Here is a 12882-nt window from a genome sequence, read left to right on the forward strand (position 1 = left end):
TAGGGGATTACACCTCCTCTAATCTCTAAGAATGGAAAAGTCCCACTGGAATCAGTGAGGTGTAAAACTCAGTGTGATTGTAAACCCAACTTATATTAACTAAACTTGGCGCTTGGTGAGGCTGGAGTGTTTTATCTGGAAGGAAAGAACAGGTTCCCTGTCCCAATTTCCCATTCATCATTTTCAGTGTCTCACATAGCACCTCACCTTACAAAGTACTAAATGTAAATTTATTTGCACAATAAGTACTGATAATTTGCAATCGATTTCACATTTATCTAGACAAAAATAATCACTTTGACAAAAGAACATCTTAAACATAAATTTAACATTTTATTCACATTTTCTACTGTACACAATACAACCAGCACTTGCTGTTGTCAGGCCTCTACAGCAGTTTTGGATGGAGAAATGAGGCTGGCGATGCTGAAAGGTTTAGTTCTGCTGCTCAGAGGTACGGCTGGTCTGTGGAGAGTGGTGGTTCCTTATATGCAGCTCCTGGAGTCACTGGGAGCTTTGGGGCTTTAGCAACTTGGCTAGAAGAAATCAAACCACAGCAGTCAAAGATTAGGCTAAAAACTAGAAACAGAAAATGTTGGTTACTCAGACTATTTGTTGTGGCATCTAACAGTTTTATGAAAATGCTAGTCAGTAAATAGTGACACAGTGATTATTGTTATGGCCTTGTGCAGCACATGGCTGAATTAGTTATTGGTATTAAGTATTTAAAATCCATCCATCCACTTTTCTTCTCCGCTTGTCCACTCTGTTACGGGGGTGCTGGAGCCTAACCCAGCTGTCATGGGGCTGCACTTAGTCCAACTATGAACATAAATACATTTATATACTGTAGCCTGAGTGCTTTTCTAGATTCTTAATCTGCTGTATTTGCAAACACCCCCTCCTGTGATGTTTAAGTAAACATCACAGGAGGGGGTCACAGCTGCCTAATTAAATAAATTAAGAGCAAAATATGTTTTATTACACTGATCTGTATCAGCTCTGTGGTCAAACACTTTTCAGTTCATACACTTTACAGTTCACCATGAATTAAATGGATGGGTAAGCCAACCCTTGTCACCATGTTTGCTTTCTATGGATGCCATTTTAATCTAACTAAAATGAGACATTCATGTGATAGCTGTGGCACTTACCTGCCAGCGGTGATGGCCTTCAGTGAAGACATGACAACTGTGGGTGGTACTGATTCCCTGCGTCCATCTCTGGTGCAGTAGTAGTTGTTGGCAAACTTGTGGCTCGGGCCTACTGGCAACTTGGGTGGTGGTTGCGTCCTGAATGGAAGGAGAAGAAAAAAACTTTTTACACAATTTACTTCTATGTGTGATGTGAATGCAAAGTGATAACATCCCCTGAGACAGATTTAGTGCTTTGTGCACTCAGGTATGTTAGTTTTAATTAGAAACTCATAATAATCTTTACTGTTGTTTTAAATTTAGCCAGAATCATTTAAGTAGATTGACAGGATCATGAACTGTACATAATGCATTTATTTTCTCCACCAGGAGAATAAATATAACTATTTATCAAGTTTATGGTGTTCTCAGAAATAACTATACAATAAATATTAAAACATTTGGCGACAATAAGAAGAAGCAGTTAACCTGACGTTACCATATTTCTTCTATCCACTATAACATTGACTTGTGGTGTTTTACCTCTTTGCAATCTCCTCATATCGCAGCTGCAGTTTGGCCTGCAGGTCATGCTGTAAAAGAAAAGATGCACCGCTGGATTAAATATGAAATTAAAAAGTCTCTACTTCTCATGTCCAGTAACTTATGTAGCTCACATTCGTGCAGCTAGCTTAACTGGCTAGCTCTTACAAGCTAACACCAGCTACACAAACGCTGATCCACACCGTACTGCGGAGATAAACTAATATCAGCTTCACAATACAAACTAGTCTCACTTCAGAACCGGTCCCTGGTTTTGTTCCTTACCCCTGATAAAAAATTCCGCAGCCTCTGAATGATTTTGGTCGCAGTCGCCATGTTTGCTGTTGTGAAGGACACACAGCTTCTTCTGTAGCGTGAACTAAGGCTCCTCAGTAGATTACTGACACCTGGCGGCCTGTAGGGTGAACTGCAGCACCTGTTCACATGAAAGTAGATCACTTACAAGGAAATTTACACATTTACTCCTATCTATGACATCTATGACACTATGTCATTAACACCATATATTTTTAGTTTGGACTGTGAGCAACTTACTGAGGATCTTAGTTAAAGAGGAAGTGCAGACACCAAGACAGGATCTGAAACAACACACAACATCTGCACGTCTGCTAAAGGGTCACAGTAAAGTAAAAGTAAAATCCTCATAGCTCAAGAGGACCTGCAGATGTAGTTGACAGAGGAGGTTGTGCAATGTTTCTCTGTGTAAGGTTGGTGCATGAGAGAAACATACCCTCCACAAATATCTGTCTGATTGTGGAAATAGTTTGTAATGTAGTTTGTTTTGTGATTACTGCTAACTTAATGCTCTTAAACACTTAGGCTACTAACTCTTGTACAGCATAGTTGTAAATTTTCATCTTACATATAAGATTTGAGCTGAGTACAACCACTGTGTGATTATAACATCTCTTGACATCCACAAAACTCAAACACTAGTAGACCAGTGACCAAAGAAGAGTCAAAGAGAAATACAAATTTTATTTGTTGCACAAGAAAACACAGTACAGGGCGACCACGCCGGTATACCATGCAATCAAGTATTACAGATGTGTGCTTGTCTCATGCAGCATGCACTGAACAGAAGAGTTCACAGGGGAACACATGCACATGTACAACAGTTAGACCTGCTAGTTTGTTCTGAAAGAGGAAGTTTAACACCAGCTGAGAATGTTTGTGTTGACCTGCAGCGGCTGAAGCTCTCGCCTGTCATGAAAATTTCAGCCAGCAGAGATCAGCAAAGCAGCGACTTTGTGTGAGAAAGCAGGTCATATCAAAAACTGTTTAAAAAAATACTGATTTATGCCTTTTCAGTAACCAGGAATAAGATGGGTCATATTTTGTTAAGACTGCAGGTTGAATATCTGAATTGTACATACAGTGTAAAATCCACTTACGTGCACATGAATGCACAAACTGCTTCTCAGCTGTATGCTAAATTACATAAAGAACATTTTCTTCAAAACAACAACAGATATATAACGTTTATGACTGCCGTTTCTTTTTCTATGGTATCAAAGAGAGTAGTTTCATCACGTACAGCCACATGATATAAAATGTTTGTACAGTACATAGCATGTTTGTTCATTGTAAACAATTCTGTCAGACTGCAAATATAACTGAGCCATACAGAGATCTGCCTGTGCTGTTCACAAACACGACAACAGCATCCTGTCAGGACGTCATCACAAGATTCAAGGAGCATTTAAAGTAGGAAGAGGAGCTTAAGTAACACATCAACAAATCTGATGCTATATAAACAGAAGACTCGAGAGGAAGTTGGCGCAAAGGCCACCGACTAAGAAGACAATCACCCTCAAAACTCCATGTCTGTAGTGAAAAAGTAAAACCCGATCTGTGCTGGATGTAAAATACTTTTCTGAATCCTGATGAGGCGTTTTGTAAAAAAAACAAAACAAAACAAAAAAACAACAACAAACAAACAGTGCGTTCCTTCAAGTCCCCAAAATTGTGCCACAAACTGTGATTGTTATTATGCATTATCATGCCTTGTTATCAAAATATACATCCAACATGTGAACTATACAAAGACATAAAACATTTGTTCAAATAAGCCCTGGATTTGGATTCAAAGTACTGTAAATGTGTCTCTCTGCCATTTTCAATGTACCTTCAACATTTAGTTATAAAAGTCACGTCAAAATACATTAGTGCACTTCCCTCCCCGATGTAAACTCCGATACACGGTAAAGTAAGTAGGAACAGGTCATTTAGGCATAGTGTATCTCACATGCTTGTGAAAAAACAAGGACAAACGCTACAGTTTCAGGACAAAAATACTCCAGAACCACAACTATGCAACACTTCACTAAAAGTAAGTTTAAAAGTAAATATCAAATGTTTCAAACAAACAAACAAACAAACAAACAAACAACAAAAAGATAGCTGTGTTCCCTCCTGGCTTTAAAGAAGACTCAACTGGGCTGCTCAGTGTTTTGTTTTTTTCCTGCAACATGCATGATTTGAGAACAACAAGCTATTACAGCAAGACGCAGAGCCATGCTGAATCACTGTTACAGGAGCCAGGAAGTGAGCAGGAAGAAAACTTTCTTCTTCTTTGTGATGTTGTATCACACCAACTTTACATGACACAGCCATAGACATCAGTGTACAACATCCAGAGCTTCATTTTAGATATTGTCTTGACTACAACACTAGCAGGAAAAAAAGAGCTCAAGCTGTGTTGAGATTAAAATAATATAATTTTAACTGGCATTTCTGTCTACAGAGATATGGCTTGGAGAACACAACACTGTTGTTATGGCACATAACACACTTTGAGTCAACTCTTTTGATGTTCCCTTGCACTGATGCCTGCACATTCCACATTTTAGAAAAAACAATGCTGCAACCACAAATTCATACAGTAAGAAATATGATTAACAAGTGGAACATGGAAGTAATTTTATTTTGACAGTCTCACAGTTGTTATAATTCTGACTAATGCAAAATAAAAGAATTCCAGCTGTAAAAAGCTTTGCTAGCTTGAGTATTTTTAATTTCTTGTTACCTAATTAGTGCATGTTGGCTACTGTGGTATAACCTCTGGCAAAAAACGTGTCCAGAGCTTGTGTTTTAAAGTGTATGGTATATGGAACTACAGCATCTGTCTGGCATCTGGCATCATGAAACATCATGTTGCTCATAGTGTGAACCAAACGATATTCCTAATTTTATGAAGATCAAGTATTACACTTCTGGAAGCTGCACCTTTCACATTTAAACAGACACAAAGGGGGAAAAATTTTCTCATACCTTTTGGTCCAGTTAAACTACTCTGTACCACAACCATTCATTTAAAAATAGACATTTATAGAAAAAAATCCTGTCAAAAGACATAAAACCACATAGTATGGATACAAAAATGTTGAGCCTTGGCTACTTAACAAATGAGAACTTCTATCTTTCCCTGTCACTGACTCATAGTTTACAAATGTAATAAATACAACAAGAAAGTCTGCAATGCCTAGAGGCAAGTATTTACAATAAAAAAATTCAAGTAAAATCATCTCCCACTCTCTTACGTCCGGTTTGTAATTGAGTTTACAGCTTCCACTTTAACTGGCTTAGACTAAAAACCACTTGAGTTTTTCCTCAGCAGTGTTTTGTGTTATACTTTAAAGACTTGAAAAGACATGATATCAGAAGTTGAAATGAGTGAGTTATCACTTTTTCTGATGCCCTTTTATTGTAATTTCCTCTCTGCACTTAGTCTTCTGTGTTGATAGTCCACCTGGTGGACCAGTGGAAGTGGTTTCTGCTGCTTGACTGCAGCTGCGGTCAGCCTGTTGCTGTGGAGATGAGACGCTGACATCAAGCTCAGGTTTATCTGTATCGGTTTCCTCTCCGTCTGAACATGGCTCCCATTCATCCTGTTCCTCACTCTCTGTCGAGCCCTGCACAGCGATCTGGGGTACCAGAGTGAACCTCCTCACCACCGGCACCTCCAGCTCCACCTCCTCACTGGTCTGGGGTCGTGTGACCATCCAGGCTGTCCTGTGCTGCTGTGGCTGCCGTGTTTGTGTTTGGGCTCCTGGAGCTGTGCAGGTCACTGTAACCATGGTGCTGGATTTCTCCTCTGGCTCATCAAAGCTGACCTCCTGCACTGCCTCCTGCTTCTTAAAGGAGTCGCGCCTCTCTGATAGGTTGAGCTTTCTCATCACGACAAGCTGTTCTGATCTTTCAATCCCAGAGTCCCTCATCCTCTGGCTGCCAATGTATCCCCCCAGCCTACTGTGATCGGTCCCGATGTAAGAGCCTCCACAAGCACCTTCTGCCTCAGAGTCACCCAGCAGGTCACCCTCACCATAAAACGGTACTTCCAGCGTGTGCCTGCGGGCGGTGTACGACTTTTTATCAGAATGATACACTCCAGACAGCTTCTCGGCCGACTGCACCCTCTTCAGCAGAGGAGATCGGGGCGGCTCAGCACTGCGGGGTCGAACTATGTGTCTGACAATAGTGGGTGGTGACAGGGTTTTACCGTGATAGGTGTGAAGAGATTTGGCAAAGCCCGGCAGTGGGGAGGGAGAACGCTGTGGGGAAATAGGCTGGGTGGAGGATGAGGAGTTGCAGGCCAGTGGCGAGGGGGGTATGTTGCTAGTGGACTTCCTGCGGCCCACCTTGTTGTAGCGCTGAGTGTTGAGTTTGGAGCCCAGGCCGTGGAGGGAGCTGGGGCGGATGTGTGCGGCAGGAGAACTAGGAGAGCTGGAGCAAGGAGATGTGCTCTGAGGCGAGTTATTTTCTGGAAAAAAAAGAGTAAAATAATTTCACATATACTGCATATCGTAATTTTCATATGTACAATATTTTTTCATTTTTTCCACACAATCAGCACATGAAACTTTGTTTGTTGATGTTCTAAGCCCCATGATTCTGCACCCGGAAGAACACTTTAACTTCCACATCAATAACACTGAACCCTCAACTAACCAATGGCCTGATGGTCGGGTGCAGGGCTCCGACAGGGAGTGGATGGGCCGGGGGAGAGGCTGTGTGTTGGGGAGCCGGGAAGACTCTCACTGGAGGACACCGAGTGATGGAGACCTGAAGAGAAGCTGCGACTGCTGTGCATCACTGTGCTCTGCTTGGACAGTTTCTTCAAGATGCTTCGTCGCCTTGGTGAAGAAGAAGAGAAAGAGTTAGATATTTGACCCTGTGTGGTTTAGTGAGTTAATCAATGGCAATGACAATGGAGGGATGTATTGTTTGTGTTGTTTTACAGTACTTTACTACTAAATTGTACATACCATGCAGTGAATGTAATCAAAGTAGACAAACGATCACTTTTAACTTCACCACCATTAGAGGGAGACAGAGGACTGAGCTTTGCAGGTTGTTTTTTTATTTCTTACATCCACCAGTTCCAACAACAGAGTAAACAAGGGATGAGTAACACTGCAGAGCTGCACAGAGTGAGAGGAAACCTAATCTGAGACTATCACCTGTCATAATTATCTCTTTTCTTGCTCTTCTTGCTGCGACGCGCCATCTTCCCTTTGTGTTTGGTCTTTCGAGCTGGACCAACTTTGATTGAGGTGTTCTCGAGTGCTATGGTCTGAAGCGCCACCTTGCTGCCGCTCTGCACATTTCAAAAGAGTAAAGTAATGGTTAATTGGTGCTAAGAACAAATAAACTAAGCTAAATCTCAAACTAAGTGACAGACTGCTATAGAATTGTGAGTTGTTGCACCTTCAGCAGCAGTTCTATCATCTCAGGGTGGACCAGGCCTTGGACAGACTCTCCGTTTACGTGGGTGATGAGGTCTCCAGTGCGGAGACCTGCCTGGTATGCTGGGCTGCCCTCCTCCACACTCTGTTAAAAAAGCAACACAGTGAGTGTAATAGAAGTTTCATTCCATTACATAACCACTTTTTTTTTCTTTTTTTTTTATTTCTTCTGCAGCTGTGTAAACAAATCACCTGACATAGACATTATAGTTATTCTGTCTTATAAGACAATTATTAGTTTAAAGTTTAAAAAGTCAAACCTACCGACACCATGTGATGCACAGTGTAGACATCACTGTCTCCCATGTAGACCCGAATGGCCTGCACGGTGAAGCCGTACTTCTTCCCTGAGGTGTGGATGACAATGGGAGGCCCCACGCTGGCAGGGCTGAGCGACAGGTCTCGGCTGGGCGAGGAGTCACGAGATGAGGGGTTGGAGGACAGTGAGCGCGGAGAGATGGGACTAGGCTGTAGGCAGCTGGGCGAGTCATCTGCAACAGGCCAGTAGTTTTCCAGCGTTAATATTCACATTTATACACTTCAGTCCATGTCTTTAAGAACCTATTGATAATCTGATTTGAAAGCTGCTTTCCATTATGCGCTTTAAGTTTTCATAATTGGGTAACATCTTGTTTTCCATTTCAATCAACTAACACCTAAATCTGTTGTCTAATTAATTATCTTAGGTGGTGATAATTTTCTGTACCTGTGGTAATAATGAGAGACAGAGCTGAGATGGAGGCTGACTTGGGAACCTTTCCTCCACAGGGAAGCCTCTGTCTGTCTGGTGTCTCCAGCTGGTTACCAAAGCGTCGAGGACCTGCTGGGTCTTTGGGGGATGAGTGCTTGGCCCCAGTGCTGTTGCTGCGAATCCTAATCCTCCGAAGGTTTGAAACAACCACCTCAGCTGCACATAACACAGGTTAAATTAAACATGGAACTGTAAATAAGCACTGATACATTTTGTTAACAGCAACATTAAAAAAACATATCAGGTTGGATCTACCTTCATCATCAGTGGAGAGGGCAAAGCGGGGCATTGTCTCAAGGCTGTGGGTGCTGCTCATCACCAGAGGGCTGGGGCTTCTCTCAGACTGGGAGGAGCTGGAAGAGGCCCGAGGGCGAAGGCTACAAGCAACCACAGACCAGTTGGACAAGTAAATCAACTGGAAGAAGACTGATCATGCAAAACATGTGTTTTGACTGCTTCCTGCTTTTACAGAGAAACTAGCTAATGCTCCAAGTCGTAGACAAGACTATAATATACAAGGAATTAACTACAAGAAATAGAGGAAGAGTACAAGCTTATGACAAGCATTGTCTGTTAAACTTATACCAACCTGGCCATGCGCCCAGCGTGTCTGTGATCCACAGTGCCATCTGCTGGACTGAGAGAAGGACTAAGTCCTCCCATATCTCCACGGTCCTCTTTGTCCTCACTGTGGCTACGGTCAGAGGAGAAACTCAGGTTGGACGGCGTGGCCAGATGTTCTGTGCTGCTGTAAACCTGTAAAGCATGTGAGAGAGCGTGTGATAAAGTGAGTTGACATGAGTGCGTGACAATTTAAGATGTTGGCTTGTATCATCTTGCAGCCATGTTAAACATGCTTCATTCTACTTCATTATGCAAATAATAACGAATTGAAGTATCTCATATCTGTGCTTTTTTACACTGGGTCTTACCCTGCATGCAAAAACAGTACATTTTTTTTATAATTAACCTGTTCCATGTGTTGTTATTTGGTTATTAATAACACATAATACAACCAGAAAGCCAAATAATTGCTATCTTTTAATCCAAATAGGGTATATTAAGGAAAATATTGTCTATCCATAGAATAATGCTGTCGTGCCTACAAAAGACACTTTTTAAAAACCCCAAAGCTTTCGTTTTCCAGCACATCTAGCCCCCACCTTGCTGAAGCGATGCGACCAGGAAGCAAACTGTCTTATTTCCAAGGAAGACTCTTCATCATTGGTTTCTTCATCCTCGTCAGACGCTAAATGATGGTAGCGCTCTGATCGAGCTGAAGACAGAAACAAAAAAAAAAGACAAAATTTTGGGAAATTCATACAAAAACTCAAAAAGAGTCCAGTCTGTAATGGTTTTATTCCTGAATAGTTGCAAATCATTGTTCTCAATAAAAGATGTTTCAAATCACAAGTTTGTGTTGTTGTTACACAACTAAATACTGTTATTTGCTCTACTGTGTTTTAAATGTGAGAAAAAACTTGCTCCTTAAGCATAAGTCAAGATGTAAAAATAATTAGAAGATATTTTATACAATCTCAAGTGGAACTGACTGTCAAAGTAACTGGTGTCATCCTCCGCCTCCAACTGAGGGATGAACTCAGCTTTCTGTCGCAGGAGTCCATTCCAGTCCAAACCCAGGAAGAATGGATGCTGTTTGACCTCTGAAGCTCCACCTGCAACCACACAGTTTTCAACGGTCAATTCACTAAAATTCACTCAGTTTAAACTAGCTTATCAATAAGAACATTATAATGGTTAATCTGAATACGTTTAGGAGGAAGTAACTGTTTTGATTTCCCCTTCTGCTACAATAATATTGCTGGATTTTAATATTGGGAGAAATCAATCCTTTTTAGACAAACGATGACATTTTCAATGTATCTGCAGCTTTTTCACTGAAGCGAATCAAGTCGGCAGTACCAGTTCCCAGTCGCTCTAAAGGGCTCTGCCTCAACAGGCGCGTTATCACGTCCTGGGCATCAACAGGTAAGGCATCATCTCCTTCTGGCCAAATAATTTCATCTGCAAATCACAGAAATAGTGTTAAAGTCAGTCAGAGACTCACAGATGGGATAATAACATAGTTCCTAGAGTTATGTTGGCCATCATTTGTCAGTTCTGGTTCTTATCGATACTCGTTTCAACTCCAAAGAATTTTTTAATATATAAATAAACACCCCAAGGTACACAGGGAACATTACAAGGGCATTTCTTTTACCACACAATACCACTATCATCATCAGATGTTTTTTTCTTACTGTTCTATCTTGTCAAATGTTAAATGACAGAGATTCGACTGAGAAAGGATGTAACTCCACCCTACTCACTGTATCTCCTCACTTTTCTCATTGGTCAGCTTTCCCTTTATTGTCAAAGACAACAGTGTGTCGCAGCTAACTGTTCCTGGCTCTACTCGAAGTGTCAATTAAGTGGTACTACCACTGGTTGATGACACATTCAGCCTTGGAGACCTGAAGACGTTGTGCTGTCTTTCACATAGATTCAATGGTTCAATGATTGGTCACATTTGATGTGCAACTACACCTGCAGCTAATTAGCATGTTGTCGTTTTCTTTTCCGCCACACTTGACTGTTTACCGCGCTACATTTTTCACACTCAGACACTGTTGTATCTTGTAACATTAGTCATGCATGTTATCTCGTATAATAATCAAATGACATGTGCACTATTGTCTCCATGTTTCAGAATCTATAAATAAAGCCAAAATTGACGTTCTCCTACGGGTAAATAATACTTTACTTTTTGGATTTGGTTCTACTTTGGAAATGAGTTTTGTTTCCCAACTCTAGTTAACAGTTGCATGTGGGTGATTAAAAAACAAATCTAAGTATATTGTTTGGTATTCTGTAGTAAATACATTACATTTGTTGGTTTCTCTGCACTCACTTTTCAGCACTCAGCACTCACCACTGACAACTTGTCCAAAAAGTTCCTCAGGAGTGTCTCCAAAGAACGGGACACAGCCCACCAGGAATTCATACAGGATGATTCCCATTGCCCACCAGTCCACAGGCTTTCCATAGCCCTGCCTGAGAATCACCTCAGGAGCAATGTACTCTGGAGTGCCACACACCTTCACATGCAAACAAGAGAAACATGACAGTATGAACAAACAGAATCAGATTACACAATATAATATATAAAATCTCAACTCAACAAAAAAATCGCCATCTCTCTCACATGCAAAAAGATGGTTTGTATCTTACATCAGAAACTGTCTCACCTGCTTATCAACAAACTCTCTTGTGTCTTTCTCTATGTGACCCTCATACAGGTTGGTGGCCATGTTCATCAGACCAATTTTAGACAAACCGAAGTCAGTCAGCTTGATGTGGCCCATTGATGTAATTAATAAACTGTTGAGTGAAAAGACATTAAACACCATTAACATAACAAAAAGTTTTCCGCCTGTGCATTTGACTTTTGGAAGGTCAGTACCATAGACACCATATCTTGCAGGACCAAATACACTGCACATCTAAAAAACAGTCGCATACGCTCTAATATTTCGTTGGACTCTTCGATTGGGGCACACATTCACTGTGGTATCAAGTTGTATTCATTTTTTGCCAAGATTTTGTATTGATGATGGGAGAGTTGGACTGCTGCACAAAGTCTACTTTAGCACATCCCAAAGATTCTCAATAGGGTTAAGGTCTGGACTCTATGGTGGCCAATCCATTTGTGCAAATTATGTGTCATGCTCCCTGAGCCACTCTTTTACAATTTCAGTCAGATGAATCAATCTCCTTAGACGTTTTCTTTGCTTGATTCATGCCAATAATTTGACTTTTCTGAAACAGATTCACATTAACACAAACCTTGTCTGTTTAGTAATTTTATTATGTGTAATTTAATAAATCCTAATGAAATTACAAGAGTATTGGGTGAGAGTTGGGTCAAGCTCCATATTTCCAAGAGAAGAAAATATATGAGTTAGTCTGACAAAGAAAAAAACCTCATCAGGTGTTCAGCAGCAGTTAGTTTGTGTTCTCACTTGTCAGGCTTGAGATCTCGATGTACGATGCCATAGTTGTGAAGATACTCTAGGGCCAGGACTGTTTCAGCAAAGTACATCCTTGTCATTTCTACAGGAAGTGGGCCCATGTTCTTGAGCAAGTTTGCGCAATCTCCACCTTAGTAGAAAAGAAAAACAAAAACACTTGAAATCACAGCATAGCATGCTATTTGTTTAGCCTTTCCCTTGTATTTTTTTGTTGCCAAGTTGCTGCCCAAGCAACATAAAACATTTGTCATGTATAACTAGACACTGCAGTTTTGGCTCTTGATTATTAGAAGCTATAAATAATCAAATAACGCATGGAAGTTTCACATTATTGCTCAATGTCAATTAAGATTAAGTTAAATGTTGAAAATGGAAAACGCAGCAGTCACAGCATGCTCCCTCAACTTTACCTTCTACATACTCCATGACCATGCACAGGTGACGTCGTGTCTCAAAGGAGCAGAACATTGAGACAACAAAGGGGTTCTCAGCAAAGGTTAGGATGTCCCGCTCCACGAACGCCTGCTGGATCTGGTTCCTCAGGACTAGGTTTTGGCGATTTATCTTTTTCATGGCAAAACGTTGGCGGGTCTCCTTGTGGCGGACCAGATACACAGCCCTGTCAAAAACCACATTAGACCTGTTATTCTTATCAG

The 12882-nt window shown here is 41.0% G+C and overlaps 2 protein-coding genes across 3 annotated transcripts in view; both read right to left on the minus strand.

Annotated features, from left to right (window-relative positions):
• Window positions 1-313: 313 nt before the first annotated feature.
• On the minus strand, window positions 314-2066 carry ndufa7 (NADH:ubiquinone oxidoreductase subunit A7). Its single transcript, XM_026345876.1, has 4 exons — window positions 1962-2066; window positions 1677-1726; window positions 1155-1292; window positions 314-536 (listed from the first exon to the last, which is right to left on the minus strand). Exons 1-4 carry the CDS (start codon window positions 2010-2012, stop codon window positions 449-451), a joined length of 327 nt encoding a protein of 108 aa, XP_026201661.1. The 5' UTR covers window positions 2013-2066; the 3' UTR covers window positions 314-448.
• A 589-nt stretch (window positions 2067-2655) lies between these two features.
• mast3b (microtubule associated serine/threonine kinase 3b) overlaps window positions 2656-12882 on the minus strand; it is a 31966-nt gene continuing 21739 nt past the window's right edge. The window contains exons 12-26 of one of the 2 annotated variants that reach the window (XM_026345575.2): window positions 12637-12845; window positions 12218-12356; window positions 11444-11576; window positions 11128-11293; window positions 10119-10220; window positions 9749-9871; window positions 9359-9471; window positions 8785-8951; window positions 8451-8572; window positions 8151-8351; window positions 7709-7935; window positions 7407-7529; window positions 7160-7296; window positions 6648-6832; window positions 2656-6459 (exon numbers count right to left, since the gene is read on the minus strand). In XM_026345575.2, coding sequence (XP_026201360.1) covers window positions 5381-6459; window positions 6648-6832; window positions 7160-7296; window positions 7407-7529; window positions 7709-7935; window positions 8151-8351; window positions 8451-8572; window positions 8785-8951; window positions 9359-9471; window positions 9749-9871; window positions 10119-10220; window positions 11128-11293; window positions 11444-11576; window positions 12218-12356; window positions 12637-12845 — 3226 coding nt within the window. In that variant the 3' untranslated portion in view covers window positions 2656-5380. The remainder of the gene's footprint in view (window positions 6460-6647; window positions 6833-7159; window positions 7297-7406; window positions 7530-7708; window positions 7936-8150; window positions 8352-8450; window positions 8573-8784; window positions 8952-9358; window positions 9472-9748; window positions 9872-10118; window positions 10221-11127; window positions 11294-11443; window positions 11577-12217; window positions 12357-12636; window positions 12846-12882) is intronic. The other variant, XM_026345574.1, reaches the window with a different exon arrangement.

The sequence above is a fragment of the Anabas testudineus genome, chromosome 4 (assembly GCF_900324465.2).
Source record: "Anabas testudineus chromosome 4, fAnaTes1.2, whole genome shotgun sequence".
In the NCBI taxonomy this organism is placed as follows: Eukaryota; Metazoa; Chordata; class Actinopteri; order Anabantiformes; family Anabantidae; genus Anabas; species Anabas testudineus.

What these genes read in the sequence shown, in the direction of transcription:
- ndufa7 (XM_026345876.1), bottom strand. Translation starts at nt 2,012, where the DNA reads ATGGCGACTGCGACCAAAATCATTCAGAGGCTGCGGAATTTTTTATCA. An exon ending in TATGAGGAGATTGCAAAGAG is followed by an intron (nt 1,293 to 1,676) that starts GTAAAACACCAC and finishes CCTTCCATTCAG; the next exon opens with GACGCAACCACCACCCAAGT. An exon ending in AAGGCCATCACCGCTGGCAG is followed by an intron (nt 537 to 1,154) that starts GTAAGTGCCACA and finishes GATTTCTTCTAG; the next exon opens with CCAAGTTGCTAAAGCCCCAA.